Below are 18554 nucleotides of genomic sequence, written 5' to 3' on the forward strand. Positions count from 1 at the left end.
CAGTTTATGTCCAGAAAGTCTAAGGGATGCTGTATAGGCAAAAACAAGATTTCCCTTCATGTAGTAATGGTTAGCATTGATGGGTGTTTAGTGGTTTCTCTGGAAACTATGCCTAAGTAAATGTGTTATTAATTCTAAAGAGATAGACCTCTGTTAATAAGAAGCTCTTTATAGCTGTATTATATACACTTATCATAAGATTTCCTTATTTGTAAAACAAAGAAATAATGTACTTGAGGTTAGGGTGGTTCTCTGATTGTCTGTGATGTTACTTAGAAATGTCCTTAGATTCATATGCATCTAATTTACGTTGCAGCGTTGAGGTGTACTTTAGAGACTATGTTGGGTGTTGTCTTGTTCCAAGAGTTTATTACTAAATACCATGGTTAGGCTGTTTCAGACAATAAAACAGTCTGAAAGAGCTTGTCTGTAGTAATACTTTAAACTCATTTAAATTTAGAAAAATATTTTGGCAAAAAATAATGTAAAAACAATTTTAAAAGTTTTGAAGAGGTGACTGTCAGATCTATAATTAAGCGTATTTTCTTTCCCTTTTTGTAGTTACCGCAATAGTATTATTCTGCTCCACTTCTAGCCCACACAGCATACCTCTGACAGAGGTGATTGGGCCGATATGGCTGATGCTGCTCCTGGGAACTGTGCACTGCCAGATTGTTTCCACAAGGACGCCCAAACCTCCTCTAAGTACAGGGGGTAAAAGAAGAAGGTACTGTTTTTAAAAAGCAATCTTTTTGTACATTGATGTAATTTGAATCCACAATTGTTCTTGACTCCTCTTATCTTCATAGACTAAAATCTTATCTTGTAAGGTTGCTCTTTCAAAAAAACCACTGAGTTTCAGAATCAATTACCAAATGATTTAGTTTCTATGTTTGCTTCAAGGCCATTTTAAGACCATATGCCTGTGTTTTTGTTTGTTTCTTTCTTTTTTTCTTGAAGCTCATTTCTAGTCACTTAATATCTATGTAGACAATATATGTTAGCTAGATTGTTAATAATTCCTACTACTTATAAAATCTTGTATTTCTAAGATGCTTTGGCAAAAACAAAAACCTAGAAAAAATTTCAGCTAAACTGTATTTACTAAATGCTGTTTTGTTTTGTTTTGTTTTGTTTTTTTCTGTTTTTTTTTTTTTTTGAGGCAGGGTCTCACTGTCTCTGTCACCTAGGCTGGAGTCCAGCTCACTGCAGCTTGGACCTCCTGGGCTCAAGTGATCCTCTCACCCCATCCTCCTGAGTAGCTGGGACTACAGGTGTATGCCACCCCACCTGACTAGTTCTTTTATTTTTTATTTTATTTATTTATTTATTTATTTATTTATTTTTTGAGACAGAGTCTCGCTCTATCACCAGGCTGGAGTACAGTGGTGCGATCTCTGCTCACTGTAAGCGCTGCCTCCCGGGTTCACGCCATTCTCCTGCCTCAGCCTCCCGAGTAGCTGGGACTACAGGCGCCCGCCACCACGCCCGGCTAATTTTTTGTATTTTTTTAGTAGAGATGGGGTTTCACTGTGTTAACCAGGATGGTCTTGGTCTCCTGACCTCGTGATCCACCCGCCTTGGCCTCCCAAAGTGCTGGAATTACAGGCGTAAGCCACCGTGCCTGACCTATTTTTTGTAGAGACAGGGTCTCACCTTATTGTCCAGGCTAGTCTGAACTCTTGGGCTCAAGCCATCCTCCCACCTCGGCCTCCCAAGGTGCTGGGATTACAGGCATGAGCCACCACACCCCGCCACTAAATTCTGTTTGAATCTGTTTAATATTACCCTTGATTCAGTAAACATAGCGTGTCTCACTGGCTACTCAGCACACTGGAGTTTGTTTTAAGGCTCTTTTGGAGCAGGTCCTCTTTTGAATATCATTGCTAAGAGATTGTGAAATTTGTAGTTTTTGGGTGCTGAGATTTAAGCCCATCTCATTGTTAAAAGATAATACCTACATTAGATAAATAGCAATGTTGATAAACTAGATTATAATTCTCTCCAATCTAAATTTTCTTCTTTCTTCACCTGCAGATAAGTGGCATTCAAATAGGGAAGAAATGCTTTTGTAAATATTCATCCAATGCAATCCTTACAACCTTCTGTCCACTGACCTGCCAATATAAGCAAGGACCAATACCTTAACATTTCTAGAAATTGGTCTTGACTATGCATCATGATATTTGGATTAAATTTTATCTAGTAAATCTAAATTTTATTATGTATTAAGTAAAGTTCCTGTGTTTATGGTTTCCAAATTTTTGATTGTACTACTGAGAAAGTGGTTATTAAAATATTAAAGCTGCCTTCCATTCTTAATCTCTTCTGACGAAGGAAATTAAGAAAAGCAGCCCATTTGGAAGTACATAGGGAAGGAGATGGTTCTAGTACCACAGATAACACACAAGAGGGAGCAGTTCAGAGCCACGGTACAAGCACCTCTCACAGCGTTGGCGCTGTCTTCAGAGATCTCTGGCATGCTGCTTTCTTTTTATCAGGGTTTGTATTTATTTAAGGCTTTATATGGTGTAGAGATAGCACTATCCCTTTTCTGGCACTTCAATCTCAGGTAATGAGTATTAATTACTTTAAATGTGACAGCCTCATTATGAATTTTGATAAATTATAATAGTATAGATAATGGAAAAATAGACACCATAAAGTTTATTTGGGTCATGTATAAATACATCTATATGAGAATGAATATACCAAAGCATATTTAGCTAGGATTTCTCTTTTTTTGGGGGGGGTGGGGGTGGGGATGGAGTCTGGCACTGTTGCCCAGGCTGGAGTGCAGTGGCATGATCTCAGCTCACTGCAACCCCTACCTTCCGGGTTCAGGTGATTCTCCTGCCCCAGCCACCTGAGTAGTTGGGATTACAGGCATGTGCCACCATGCCCGGCTAATGTTTTGTATTTTTAGTAGAGATGGGGTTTCACCATTTTGACCAGACCTCGGCCTCCCAAAGTGCTGGGATTACAGGTGTGAGCCACCGAACCCGGCCAGGATTTCTTGATTTTGGTTTCTTTTATATATTTCAAGTACTATTTTACTTGTATTAATTGGTTAATTTATTTTTATCACCATTTTAGGTCAGAATTGGCTGTATTAAAATGTCATGTGAATTGTATAATTTTTTTTCTAAGTTCTTGCCTCAATTATCCACAATTATCTGAAATAAAACATATAGGCATTGTTATTTAAGTTAATAAAATGTATATTATAGTATGTAATTCTACTTTTGTACAGTGTACCATGTGCATTTTTTTACTATATAAAAATGACTTTTTGTATACAACTATACAAAAATAGCTTTTTGTATAGTTTGTATAGTTGTACCATCAATGAAGACCTAACAAATAGGAAAATATAATTATAGCAAGCATTAAAAAAAATTAAACCTAACTCAAGCTTGTATTATTATTATTTTGAATATTCAAAACATTTAAGGGTTATATTACTAGTTTATATATACCTATAATAAATGTGAAAAAGTTAAAAAGCTGTAATCAAAATATTGAGTGTAACTGATGAAAAGTACTAAATTAATCAAGAAAAGGGATACTGCAAATAACTATTCTGTCACTTTGTTAACTCTTTCACTAATACCGTATTTCATCAATTTGTGATTGTGCTCTTAGGATAAAGTTTATCATGCATTGTAGAACTAAGCAGTTATATCCTGGGCATATTTTCGTTGATTGTAATTTTTGGGAAAGTTTTCCAGATTTTAATAGTTTACAGTAACATGGCATTGAGTGATAACTCTTTCTATTCCAATCACCTATTCTTCTTCCAGAGACAATATGTTTTGTTTTTGTTTTTTAACGGGTTGAATTCTGTCTATATCTCTCTCTTCTTTAGTCTTTTTTTAAAAAAAAGTTTTACACATAACTAACTTGGATGTAATATAGCTCCCTTTTCTAACATTGGCATGCAACAATTTAGTCACTGCAAAGTCAGTTTCTTGAGCATTTCCAGATAAGCAGTTATAAATAGCATAGTGGATATATTTCACTTTTTGGGAATCATTCATTTGTTTTGGTTGTCTACAACTGATATTATGTGTAGTATTCAGAGTCCCCCTAAAACTGGTAGGTTGATACCTTTGGAAGTTTACTATATTTCTCTTATCAAATGAGATAGAGACTTAAATATTCCTCCTGTTGGGCAGCAGCATGACCATGATCTTGACTGCCATTTCAGTGGCTGTCCATTGTCGTGGCTAACTCACTCTGGATTTTTTCTCTTTAATCATGACAGCTGTACATCTAAATATTTTTAAAGATGTACTGTGTTTATCTCATTTGGGGGCTGGTTTGCCAGCATATGAATGAGACTTTTAAAAATATTAGGTACAAGAAGATCTTAAGAGAAATGTTAATTTTAGAAGTCCTAAGCTGAGTTCAGAGATCTTGATGATATTTTCTTCTTTCAGACTTTGTTAAGACAGGAAGTGGTTAAACTAAGCACTTATCAACTAAGCACTTACCAACTTATCAACTAAGACTTAACAAAATTATTTCTGATGATAAATTGAAAAGCTGGATGCTTCCGTTATCTCTATTAACATAACTGATAGGAAAATAAATTAATAACCACACAGATATCTAAGCTTTGTGTATGGTATCTTGATGGTTTTCTAGATGTTAGGATGAGGACCACTATTCTATTTTTGTATATATATATTTTTTTAACCTATCTCACTGCGCACACTGAGAGAACCACCCTTTTTTTTTTTTTTTTTTTTTTTTTTGAGACAGGGTCTCACTCCTGTAGTCCTGGGTGGAGTGCAGTGGCATGATCATGGCTCACTGAAGCCTCAACCTCCCAGGCTCAGGTGATTCTCCCACTTAAGACTCTCAAGTAGCTGGGACTCTAGGCATTCGCCACCATGCCCAACTAAGAGAACCACTATTTTAAAACCCTGTATTTATAAGTTGGAAAGGTACTATTTGTCATCTCAAAGTACATTTTATTCTGAAGATAAAACTATTATTTTTGAAATGACATAGTATTTCTCATTTGAAAAATTGGGAATTACTTTAATAAACCTTTATGAACCTGACAAAGTCTAAGAAAGTATCAATTTAAAAAGATATAGAGGCTGACCACGGTGGCTCACGCCTGTAATCCCAGCACTCTGTGAGGCTGAGGCGGGTGTATCACCTGAGGTCGGGAGTTCAAGACCAGTCTGGCCAACATGGTGAAATCCCATCTGTGCTAAAAATACAAAAATTAGCCGGGTATGCTAGTGGGTGCCTATAATCGCAGCTATTTGAGAGGCCAAGGCAGAAGAATTGCTTGAACCCAGGTGATGGAGGTTGTAGTGAGATCGTGCCACTGCATTCCAACCTGGGTAACAGAGCAAGACTCCGTCTCAAAAAAAAAAAAAAGATACAAATCAATTGTATTTCCTAAGGATTTAGTACTTTAATTTCAATGAATTGTTATCTTAATTAATATAATTTAATTATTATATTAATATTTATTTAATTTATCATTATATTAATAATTTAATTATATTAATATTAAATATATATTTGATATTATAATTTATTACTGTAATTTAATTAATATAGTTTAATATATTAAATTATATTTTCTACTAAAGAGATTGAATAGGATGAATTACATCTTGATTGTGTGTTGTTCAGCATAGTACTTACTTCAGAAGTCACATGAATCCTAAGTTTTCTTTCTTTCCTTTCATGTCCTCTAAGATTCATTTCACTGTGACAATATCAATGAAAAACAGCAAACAGGAATTACACCTCTCACTATGTTGCCTAGGCTGGTCTGAAACTCATGGGCTCAAGCAATTCTCCCACCTTAACCTCCCAAAGTGTTGAGATTACAGGTGTGAGCCACCACACCCAGCTTCATTAAATCTTTAATTTTCACTTTAGTGTTAAAAACAGTAAATACTAAGGCTAAATGTGACAGGAATCTTAAAGGTAGGTCAGTCAGGCATATTAGTTAACATGTGATCGATCTAGTTTTATTCTGATTATCTGTCTCTAAATCACCAGATCAAATTAAAATACAAAAAATTAGCAGGGCATAGTGGCATGTGCCTATAATCCCAGCTACTTGGGAGGCTGAGGCAGGAGAATCACTTGAACCCAGGAGGCGGAGGTTGCAGTGAGTCGAGATGGCACCACTGCACTCCAGCCTGGGCGACAAAGCTAGACTCTGTCTCCAAAAAAAAAAAAAAAAAAAAAAAGAAGGAAAAAAAAAGAAATATCTGAGAAGTACCATCCTAAGCCCTGCATTGAGTCACATGCTGGGAGGACAATGCTGAAGCTGATAAGCTGATGGAGGAAAATCACATATAAACTACTGAAATACAGTGTTACAAATGTAAACAGAATATCCTAGGAGAACAAAGGAGGGTACAATGATCTCTGCCAAGTAGAGTCAGGAAGGCTTCACATTTCAGTTGGGTCTTGAAGTGAATTTAGACAGGGAGTTGGATATGCAATGTTTTTACAAGAAGAGTAGTTCTCAGAAATCTGATAAGGTCATAGAAACTAAGCTAAACTCAAGAAGCTAAGAATAGGAGAGTGAGCAGCTAAGGCACAGTGATGGAGGAGAGCGGCAACTTTATGATGGTTCACTGACTGGCTGAATGACTAAGTCTGGATTGCTGGGCCTTCTTCGAGGTCCTTCCCCCTCAGCATAGAAAGATATTCCTAGGAAAAGCCCTTAAGTTACCCCTGCAAGCTTCTTTAACACCCAGAACAGAATTAAATCTGTGATTTTTTTTCTCAGAGAATCATGGAATGATAGAGTCAGAAAAGATACAGAAAATCAGTCTTGTTGTTTCTAACATCCCTCAGACTCTTAGGGATTCTCAAAATGGCAAATGAAAGTCTGTAATCAATTTTCAACATTCTGAAAAACCTACCAGAAATTTGATATTTTCTGGTAGTATTAAATCACAGCTTTCTTTGTTTTGGGCTAGAGTTATATCGGATCCACATTAAACTGAGATTCTGACTGAGCTGTCTTCTAAATATAAGCTGTTTTCTCATTATTATTGTTAGTAGTAGTAGTAGTAGTATTTTTTTTGTTGTTGGAGAGGGGTTGATGGAGTCTCGCTCTGTCGCCAGGCTGGAGTGCAGTGGCACAATCTCGGCTCACTGCAACCTCTGCCTCCCAGTTTCAAGCAATTCTCCTGCCTCAGCCTCCCGAGTAGCTAGGACTACAGGCGCACTCCACCACGCCCAGCTCATTTTTGTATTTTTAGTAGAGATGGGGTTTCACCATATTGGCCAGATGGTCTTGATCTCTTGACTTTGTGATCCTCCTGCCTTGGCCTCCCAAAATGCTGGGATTACAGGCGTGAGCCACCGTGCCTGGCCATTATTATTTTTTATTTTTTATTTTTTTTGAGATGGAGTCTCACTCTGTCGCCAGGCTAGAATGCAGTGGTGTGATCTCAGCTCACTGCAACCTCCACCTCCCGGGTTCAAGCAATTCTCCTGCCTCAGCCTCCCAAGTAGCTGGGACTACAGGCGCGCACCACCATGTTCAGCTAATTTTTGTATTTTTTAATAGAGAAGGGGTTTCACCATGTTGGCCAGGATGGTCTTGATCTCTTGACCTCATGATCCGCCTGCCTCATCCTCCCAAAGTGCTGGGATTACAGGCATGAGCCACCATGCCCGGCTTGTTTTCTCATTATTTGTATGCTCAATTTGGTAAACAGTTTTTCAAAATCTAAGTGTAAGCTAATAAATTACTACAATATTTACAATTTACAAATAAACATTTTCACTGATTTCATCTTAATTTATTCTTCATAACACTGTAATCACTAATAACAGCAGAGCCAGGAGGCCACCAGTCTCAGGCCAGGGTTCTTTTCAACGGTTCCAAGCTTCTAGGGCTTTTTCCTTGCTGAGGGTGTTGCCAAGGGTGCACTGTGCATGTCTAGGAAATACTGCTTCTATCATGGAAGAAATAAAAGCAGTATAGAGATGTATGTCTCCTGTTTTCAAGATACTACTAACCTTGCTTCCAGGTACCTTTGATTTGTGGTATTTGGGTTGATCTAAGAAAATAGCATTAACTCTAGTTTTATGAAATGAGTATTATATGCATGAATTGTAAATGTCAGAAGGTAGATTTGTGTGTGTGTGTGTAATACTAAAAAATATAATTTCTTCCTGTACAGTAATACTTTAATTCGTAATACTCGCTACTTTCTGCTTTCCATTTTTGATGAGGGATGGTGATTTTAGTATATATGTTTATTTTAAAATCAAAATGCAATTTTTCTTGCATCCTGTTTATTTTTGTGCATGTTTTAAAGTTAAATAGAATTAATTTCCCTTTTAAAAATGTAAGTAGAATTTTACAATATTTGTTTTTTAAATAAATCTCTCATCCCCACTGCCTTTACTGTGTTTTTATTCCCTAAAACAAGGCAACAGGAGGAATTACTTAAACATCTGAGTCTCAGTAACGTGTGTTCCTTTTGATAAATTAATTTTATCAATACTATCCTTTGAGGTAGTTACTTTTGTTTATTGATGCCAACATGAGTCATATAGCAATCAGTGGTAAAACTAAACCTGCCTGGAGCAGCCACAGTTTTTGACCCTCTTTGCCTGCAGTAATTGGAATTTAGCTCTCTTGCCATTTATACTCCAGCCTAGGAGACAGAGTGAGACCCTGTCTCTCTTAAAAACAAAACAAAACAAACAAAATCACAGTTGTTTCTTGGTATCCATGGGAGATTAGTTCTGGGATACCCCCACCCACCACCACCCCCACACCCCCACAAGATACCAGCCTCTGAGGATGCTCAAGTCTTGTGTATGAATGGTATAATATTTGCATATAGCCCATGCATATCCTCTCATTTACTTTAAATCCTCTTTTAATACCTAATAACAGTATAAATGTTATGTAAATCATTATTATACTGTATTGCTTAGGGAATAATGACAAGAAAAAAATGTCTGTACCTGTTCAGCACAGGTGCAAGCATAGTAAGCCTAACTACATTTTCAATTTGAGGTTGGTTAAATCCACAAATATGGAACCTGTGGATGTGGAGGCCTGGCCATGACCCAGTTATTATCCTGCTTTCACCTTCTAGCTTTAGCATCTATAGATTATTCTTGCCCTAATTATTATTATGATTTCCAAGTGGTTATTTTTCTAACTCTATCATTCCTTCTACATTTATTAGTTGGCATTCTGCTTTAAGGAGAAGTTTTCCTTTATTTATTTACTCACAGATTTCTATTTTATTCAATTTTTTACTGTCATTATTTATTTTGATGATCAGATTGACCTAATTTTGGCCATAGAACCCCTTTGAGCAATTAACCTTGTTTTCTGACATATCTGTATCAGTCTTTGAGCATTTCCTTACTTTCTGGCACAACAAAATGTTTTGGATTCAACTTGTATTTCCTCTGTCCCAGCCTGGAATCAACTATTTTTTCAAGAAGAGTAGTGTATATAGAAACCAAAATCTGAGTTCAAGATGTGCTTGTTGCAACTGGGGTGTTGTTAACCCCAGACCTTTTCAGTGAGCAGAGCTAGAAAATGTATTATTGGCCCTTTACAATTATATTTATTTCTATAGCTATCTAGATATATTATACACCATCAATTTGCATTGATAGCTCCAATTCAAATACAGTCCTGCAGGGTTCATTCTATCTCTCCCTTTTTTTGTTTTTTATTTTTTTTTTTTTTGAGACGGAGTCTCGCTCTGTCACCCAGGCTGGAGTGCAGTGGCGCGATCTCGGCTCACTGCAAGCTCTGCCTCCTGGGTTCACGCCATTCTCCTGCCTCAGCCTCCCGAGTAGCTGGGACTACAGGTGCCCGCTACCACGCCCAGCTAATTTTTTTTGTACTTTTAGTAGAGATGGGGTTTCACCGTGTTAGCCAGGATGTCTCAATCTCCTGACCTTGTGATCCGCCCGTCTCGGCCTCCCAAAGTGCTGGGTTTACAGACATGAGCCACCGCGCCCGGCCTCTTCTTCTTTTTATATCTTCTTTCTCTATCAGTGAGAAAAATTTGATTCCCATTATCCTCAATATGTTTACTTATTCCAATTGTCGCCTTTATGTAGGTCAACTTCTAACCCTGCCAGGCTGCACCTGGTACTCTTCTCTAATATTATCCCTAAATGGGCTTCCATTATTGACTATCACTGGGCTGCTCTTGCTGTCCCACTCCATTGATATTCTTGCAAGTGCTTTCATTACCAGCTACTACCAGGCTGCCTCTGTTTGTAAACTCTGAGAGTAATACTTACATTTAGCATTTTTCTTTTGCCACTGCAGCTTAGTTTGCAACTTACCTCCATAGGGTTCATAAGAAGCATCAAATACCTACTACAGCTTAGTAAATTACTGTTCTTGTCTCCTGAGGGTGTAACATGAACTTTGAGGAGATAGTGGGGAGAGCAACAACCCAGAGAAGATTGGAAGGAAGCAGAGGTAAGGACAGGAGGAAGTGAGAGATAGCTGAAAGGTATCATTTGGGATGAATGCTACCGGTACTCTTTCTCCTGGTTTCACATAGTATTTACCCTGCTCTGTTAAGAAAAGAATACATTCTCCTTAGAAAAATGGTTAAAGCAACAGTTATTACAGACTCAAAGACCCTTTTACTGGCCTACCCCCACCCCCCTACCTTACCCTTTTTTAACCCTGTAGAGTCTGGTTCATTCTACACGTTCCCAAATTTTCAGCCACTATTTCTACTTTGACTGCTGGCCTCCAGGCTCATGTTTTCAGCTGCCTACTAACATTTCTCAGAGTGTTCCATCTTTCTTCCTAAATAAATTTCTCTTCTTGCATATATTGTCTGATTAATGGTTCTACCAACTTTTCCATCTTCTTTGACCTAATTTATCCCCCTTTTCCTCTCCCTTCTCAGCCCAGTCTGATTTTCATGAACCTTTTTAAATACCTTTCCAGTACATTCTCTCTTCCTTATCTTTGAGTTTCTGACATTTTCAGGATATCAAGTAACTTAACTTCACTTGGTCTTTTTCCACATCTGCACATTGCACAGTGTTCAAGGGAGAGGTAAAGGAAACAATTAATAACTAATGTTTTTGTCACTTTCTTTCCCAGAGAAAGTAACATGTTTCCTCTGCATCTTTTATTTTCTATTTTTTGCCCATTTTCCTCTCTCCTGTAATTCATGTTCTTCCCTCTCCCCATCCTCTTTATCCTATGGCTTATTGTTCCCTTGGTCTCTCCATGCTTCTGAGGATCATACAGAAAGTAAAGGATCTGGAAATTTGACTTTTCAGTCTTGCAACTCTGTGGAGATGTGCTCTGAATGACTAAAAAGCACTGGAGCTCTGTAGAGCATATAGGGAATGATGGTCTTTTTGGAACCTTGCAGAAGAAGGACAAGGAAGGAAAGGGGCCAGTTTGCATAAGACAGAAACTTTCTAGGTTGATGAGTGTGTTAAGAAATCCTAACAGGCAGTTTCCCGGAGAGTGGGCAGTTTGAGGTAGTATGGAGAATATAATTAACTTAATAGTCAGAAGGTCTGTACTCTAGTGCAAGCTTTGCTTCTAACTGGCTGCGTGACCTTAAATAAGTCACTTAGACTGGTTCTTGTTCCTTGTTTCCAAAATGAGCATTTAGAATAGGTGAGTTTTAAGGTCCTGCTCAGTTCTAAAGTACAGATTCCAATAGAACTGAGTAACTTAGTGTTAAAACTAATGTGGGGTTTTTTGGTATGTGTGCATTTTTTAAAAACTTTTGGTTTTTGACCTAACTGAAGGCAATATACTATTTTTATTTTTCCTTACTTGCAAAACTGATACCTCCAACAAAAATTCAAGGGAATTTATTTAAATATAATTGCTTTAAAAATGTTTTATGATAGACTTAATCTGCATTGAGCACATTTTAATTTTGTGTGGGACTAACTTCATATTTCTACTAACCATTTCCTTTGAATAACTGTTCTTTCACCCGCTGTAGTCTTTGAAGAGGACTCAAGTGTTTGCCTGTTAGTAAAAAACATCTTATTTCCCATGTTATATTTTGTATGTTGAAAAAAAATTTATTCTTATAAATATCCTCAATTCTAGCCCTTTAGATATTTATAAGCTGCATGATTACTAATATCTTTTCCAGAGATTATTTCAGTGGGTGAAAGAGATTACTCTTTTATTTTCTTTGTGTTGTTCTTTTTCACTTCTTATATTATTTAGAAACTTATTTAAAATTTTCCTTTTTTTATATCTTTTTATGTTACAAAAGACCTGTGTCTTCATTGTATATTAAAATGAGTTGTGTACTAAAATGAATTTATCAAACTAAGTTAAACCATGAATTGCAACTTAACCTGACAGATCATTTTTTAAATAAACTTCAAAATATATTTTTAATCAGAAATGGGCAAAATTTTGTTTCTAGATTTTGTTCAAAGACCATTTGATTTACTAAGAATTTTTTGATAAGTTAGGGCATGTCTCCTAGATTGTTGTCTGTAAGACCTCAAAACCTTTGAAGTAAGCTGAAATAGGAGACATTAATTTACATGTTTATTCTAGCTGTTAGATCTATTTCTAAATTATTTATTATACAAATAGGATGGTCATTAAAATTTAGAGAAGTAGCTATCTGATGTAATTATTAACAGATTATAATTGCTATCAGTAACCTATCCAAAATAAGCTAAGTCCAAACATTCTCCTGCATATTTTAATTTTTAGATCAAAGAAAGCAAAGAATTCAATTGATAAATCAACTGAAACTGACAATGGCTATGTATCCCTTGATGGGAAAAAGACTGTTAAAAGCAGTGAAGATGGAATACAAAACCATGAACCTCAGTGTGAAACTATTCAACCAGAAGAGACAGCCTGGAACGCAGGAACACTGCGTTCCAGGGATGGTCCTAGCAAAGTACGTGTGATTTTTAAAATAGTTTGCCTGTGTGATTTTATATTAGCTAATGTGAAGTGACTTAGATATAGTAGTTGCCCTTGGACTATTTTCTCCAGAATTAATTCTGTGAGCCTTTGTAACACGAAACTGTAAATGAGATAAAGTGTTGTGATTCAACTTGATTGACGATATAATCTGACACCTTCTGAATTGATGGCTTCAGTTTTTTCAAAATGTTTTTTTTGAGACAAGGTGTTAACTCTGTTATCCAGGCTGGAGTGAGATGGTGTGATCTTGGCTCGCAGCAGCCTCAGCCTCCCAGGCACAAATGATCTTCCCGCCTCAGCCTCCTGAGTCGCTAGAACTACAGGCATGCGCCACCATGCCCAGCTAAATTTTTTTTTTTTTTGTAGCGACAGGGCTTAGCCATGTTGCCCACACTGGTCTCGAACTTTTGTACTCAAGCAATCCACCCAGCTCAGCCTTCCAAAGTTTTGGGATTATAGGCATGAGCCACTGTGGCTAGCCCCAAAACGTTAAAAGCACTTTATAACTTACAGTTGTTGTTTGTTAAGCCTTTTTCTTTCCCTACTTCTATGTATGTAAGAATTTGCACTAAGTGGAACATGTAATAATTCAGAAAGCTGAACTAGGAAACCAGTTTTCCATTCATGTTCTCTATAAGAAGATACCTTGTTTTTCCTGCATTCATTACCTGTGGTGTCAACATATCTGTTTTGTTTTCTTTTGTTTTGTTTTTAATCTGGAAAAAATCTTACTGGGGACATATTTGTTAAAGAGAACAATTATTTCTTTACTTTTCCAAAATAGAGAGACTCTGGTTTTATTGCAACAAAGCTTAATGTGATGTCTCTATTTCTTTGCTTCACTGAATTTTTTTTGGTTGAACAGTTTATTCTTTAGAAGCTGTTACTGTAAAAAATATAGAGAGAGTCAAATTAAAAGATGTTACCTCTGTTACATTTGGGAATGTGAGCATGAACATATTGTGTTGAGGAAAATAAAGAAAAGAGGATTCTCTAATTTTGGGTAAAGTATATGTTACTACTTGAACGTTCATGTATTTTCAGTACCAGTAACCATAGTACAGCATGGGCCTGCAATGAATGTAGTCCCTTACTCTAATTTTAGATTTTTTTCAGCATTTAGCTCTGATGATGTGAGCCTCTCATCACTGTTATCATTCAGCAGATAAATTTTCAGTCATACAGCTTTCAAACACGTTTTCAGGCTTGTATTAATATTACATAGTAAAGTTGTATGAGGAACATGAAAATATCCATAGAACATATGCTTTAGAGTCATTTAATTTCATAATTTCTAAACTCTGGATATCTTTTACACATTGATGTGTGTAGAATGTTGTCTGACATGTGCACACATGCAGTTGCTATTTACTTCCTCTTGTCCTATAAACCATTATTAAATTAGTGGTGTGTCTTACAATTGATGGCTTTTCCAGTTTGAAAAAATAGTATAATATGTTTTTTCACCTTCTTTTAAGTGGTCTCTGTTCTGCTTTTCTCCTGTTTATATTTCTTTTTGTTTGTTTGTTTGTTTTTTGAGACATGGTCTCACTATGTTGCCCAGGCTGGAGTTCAGTGGTGCGATTATAGCTCACTGCAGCCTAAAACTCCTGTGCTCAAGTGATCCTCTCACCTCACTCTCCCGAATAGCTGGGAGTACAGGTGTGCACTGCTATGCCTGGCTGATTTTTTATTTTTATTTTTTTTAAGAGACTGAGTTTCACTCTGTTGCCCAAGCTGGTCTCGAACCCCTGGCCTCAAACAGTCCTCCCACCTCAGCCTCCCAAAGTGCTGGGATTACAGGCTTGAGCCACTGTGCCTGGCATATTTCTTGTTTTTGGAAACTGTTTCAAATCCTTTTATGAACAGAAATATTATGGGATAATATTTGACAAATGGCTATTGAAGTACTTTTAAAAGTAAAAATGCTTTAAAAGTATAGTCACTGATTTAAGATATTTTTTCAGAAAATCAGGTAATACTAATTAGTTACTTTGTGGTAGTTGAGGATATTTTGAAGTTATGTGTGTATATGTATGTGTAATTTCAAATTTCATAGTTTAAAAGCTAAAAGGTTGGTTAGAAATTACCTATAATCCTCTTTGTGTACTCCCCACTTAGGATACCCAAAGGAAAGTAACAAATGTCTCTGATGAAGTCTCCAGTGAGGAAGGTCCTGAAACAGGATACTCATTACGTCGTCACGTGGACAGGACTTCTGAAAGCGTTCTTCGGAATAGAAAGTCACACCATTATAAGAAACATTACCCTAATGAGGTATATACTTTGTCCTTAAGTATATACATACATATCTATTTTATATGTTACTAATTTATAACTTCTTTCAACAATTAAAAATTGTTGAAATAAATATTTCACATTATTATCAATATTTATTGTTGCGTGATCTGGATTTATAAAATAGCAGTTTTATGTTTATATATTGCACATGTATTGATAGATAGCCACATATTTGAGCTCACTTTGTGCATTATCTTTGAAGACTCATACATTGCTTGTTGTTTGCTTTTAAAGAAGATCATTCTGGAGAGAGAATCTGCACACTCCTATGTTCACTTTTCTACAATTTGAAAGGCTTTATACATTTGATCATAGCAAAGTTATTATTTTAAGTAACTTCCTTCACGTTGCTGTCACCAGTTATTAAGTCCCCATACTGCAAAATTCAGTTCTTTTTTCTTTGTTTCCCTTTTTCCTTATTAATTTTTATTGTCTCTAAACCCTTTTCAACTATATCATCTCTCTTGAGCTTAAAATTATTTAAAGAATTTCATTCAGTTGTATTTTCAGTTTCTAATCTGAGGGTAGAACATTTGGCTTTAAGGCAAATAAATTACACTGTTTATCACTTTTTTATAAACATTACCTTTTACTCTTTTTGAGCTATGTTAGTATTTTTTTCCTTGATGGTTTTGGGTTAAACTTGTAAAAAAAACCACATGTTACGCTGTGCTGGAATATGATTGCCTTCAGAGTATTAAGATTAGAAGAGTTACTATTCTTGGCACACTCTGCTTTGTGGTTGTGTCTCTGGTTAATCTTTCTGGTGATTGTGGTTTTGTTTCTTTTCCCAGTGGTTGCCATTAGACAGACACAAATGCCGGTGTGTCTGCTCCATTGCCTCTTCACCCACGTCATTTGATGTAGTGTCCCTTGTTCCTAAACCAGATAACGAAGCTTGTAAAATTTTGTCTTACTGTATGTACTGTTAGAAGTCAGTTGGTGCTGCAAGGGAGCTGGAGGGCTGTTTGACCTCTCTCCCAGAATAAATTATTTGGCAGTAGAGGTATTTTTCTTACTCCATGATCTTTGCTCTTGTTGGTTTGCAACTGTATTTTAAACGATTGAGGTTCTTGAAGGGCAGAACATTATTCAACCTATTAATTTTAACTTTTAAATTAAAAAGTTGCTTAAAATCTTGATTTCCAGCTAAGTAAGGCTGATAGTAAGCATTGGTTGATTCACATCTTTTTTAATGATATAAGTAATTACATGAATATAAAATATGGCTATAAAATTCTTCATCTATAAAGTGAAGAATGTAGACTAGGTGATATTTTAAAAGCTGCATTCAGTTCTCAAAAATTTTTACTCTTAAACCAGCTTTAAAGGGCTTTTCTAAAAAAAGCAAAATAAAGCCTCCTTTGAATAAATAAAATGGAAACAGAAGATTTGTAGTGCTCTTTTGCATTTTTATTTATAAATTTAAATTTATTTTATAAATTACTGTACTCTCTTCAAATTACTAGTAATGTTTTTTCTTTAAGAGTGAGGTATGAAAAAATCATTTGGACCCACCCAAACACAAATGAGCAAGCATCTCTAGCACCTAGATTGTGCCATTTATCACTAAGTAAACAAAACAAAACAAAACAAAAACAAAACAACTTCTTGAAGAAGTGACTGATTCCTGGTTGTTGTTTGTTGCAGGAAATACACAATACACAACCTCTTACAATATGAGACAGAGCAAGGAAGCCATCAAAGACTACTAAGGTCTTTTCAGAAAGACTTGGGAGCCAAAGATAGAGTAGTTTGAACTTTAGTTTTTCTTTATAAAAGTATTCCAATGATAAACGAAAAACAAAATGAAAAAGAAAATTCTTTGGGGAAGTATTTTGTGCATGGATGGGATTGGTGGGCTTTATTGTAAGATAATGGGTCAGGAACCTAGCCATTCGTTGTAAGCCTCCCAGATGGCGATATCTATAGATAAACTTTTTAGGGGCATGTATTTTTTAGGGAAGAATCGTCCAATCTTCTAGTGGGGTGGCGGTAGTAGGTAATAAAACAGGCTGCTCTGGTGTTTGGCACCAAAGGAAGTGGGGATGAGTTGGGAATCTTGTCATATAATGTGTAGACTTTCATTTAATCCCCGTTTTTTGCCTTTTTCTACTCTCTACTATATCTAGTTGACTTCTTCCAGTGTTCTGTTGGGAGGAGTTACTTGGTTATCTGGGATGCAGGAGGCATCCTAGGGAACTGACAGCTTCTTTTAAGTGTTTCTTCTGTTTCCTACTCTGTCTTGCTTTGTTCAACTCTACAAATATTGTTCAATTTTTACTCCCAATTGTAGGTTAGCTTTTCATCTCAGAAAGTAACATTTGATGAGAAGCATAATGAAGAAACCATGGGCTTGGAGTTAGACTATTTAAATGACCTTGGGAAAATTATTTAACTTCTGAGTTTTTTTAAACACTTTTCCTTCCACCCCCCCAAAAAACATTTATGTTTTAAGTTCATATTCCCTTCAAATAAATACTGTGTGTTCTCTAACTTTGATTATATGTTCGGTTTGGGCGTCTCAAGATTTGAAATGATGAGCAGTACAAACTAAAACAAATGTGTTTTAATTTGAACTGTTCAATTCTAAAATTTTCTTTTTTTAGACTTTATTTGGCAATTTGTAGTAATATTCACTATTAATCACACAAATATTGTAGGTAAAATTCTGTTTGAAATGAAGACAATTATAGGCAATAGTTTTTAGTTTTTTTTTTTTTTTTTGAAACGGAGTTTCACTCTCCTTGCCCAGGCTGGAGTGCAGTAGCGAGATCTCGGCTCACTGCAACCTCTGCCTCACAGGTTCAAGTGATTCTCCTGCCTCAGCTAATTTTTGTATTTTAATGGGGTTTCGCCATGTTGGCTAAGCTGGTCTTGATCCACCCACCTGGACCTCCCAAAGTGCTGGGATTATAGGGGTGAGCCACCGCTCCCAGCCAGATTTTTAAATGTATAAAATGACCCACTTGGCCAGGTGCGGTGCTCACGCCTGTAATCCCAGCACTTAGGGAGGCTGAGGCGGGCGGATCACGAGGTCAAGAGATCAAGACCATCCTGGCCAACATGGTAAAACCCCATCTCTACAAAAAATACAAAAATTAGCTGACTGTGGTGGCACGCACCTGTAGTCCCAGCTACTTGGGAGGCTGTGGCAGGAGAATCGCTTGAACCCAGGAGGCAGAGGTTGCAGTAAGCCAAGATCACGCCACTGCCCTCCAGCCTGGTGACAGAGTAAGATTCCATCTCAAAAAAACCCACTTATTAATCTGCATTTGGCAAAAAACACTTCTAAAGAATTATATATATT

General features: G+C 36.5%; 1 protein-coding gene across 12 annotated transcripts in view; it reads left to right on the top strand.

Annotated features, from left to right (window-relative positions):
- PHTF2 (putative homeodomain transcription factor 2) overlaps positions 1-18554 on the top strand; it is a 159287-nt gene that overhangs the window by 110833 nt on the left and 29900 nt on the right. For 11 of the 12 annotated variants that reach the window (XM_031665266.1, XM_031665271.1, XM_031665274.1 and 8 more), the window contains 4 exons: positions 562-727; positions 2338-2502; positions 12722-12914; positions 15065-15220. In XM_031665266.1, coding sequence (XP_031521126.1) covers positions 562-727; positions 2338-2502; positions 12722-12914; positions 15065-15220 — 680 coding nt within the window. The remainder of the gene's footprint in view (positions 1-561; positions 728-2337; positions 2503-12721; positions 12915-15064; positions 15221-18554) is intronic. The other variant, XM_031665269.1, reaches the window with a different exon arrangement.

This window comes from Papio anubis, chromosome 4 (assembly GCF_008728515.1).
Source record: "Papio anubis isolate 15944 chromosome 4, Panubis1.0, whole genome shotgun sequence".
In the NCBI taxonomy this organism is placed as follows: Eukaryota; Metazoa; Chordata; class Mammalia; order Primates; family Cercopithecidae; genus Papio; species Papio anubis.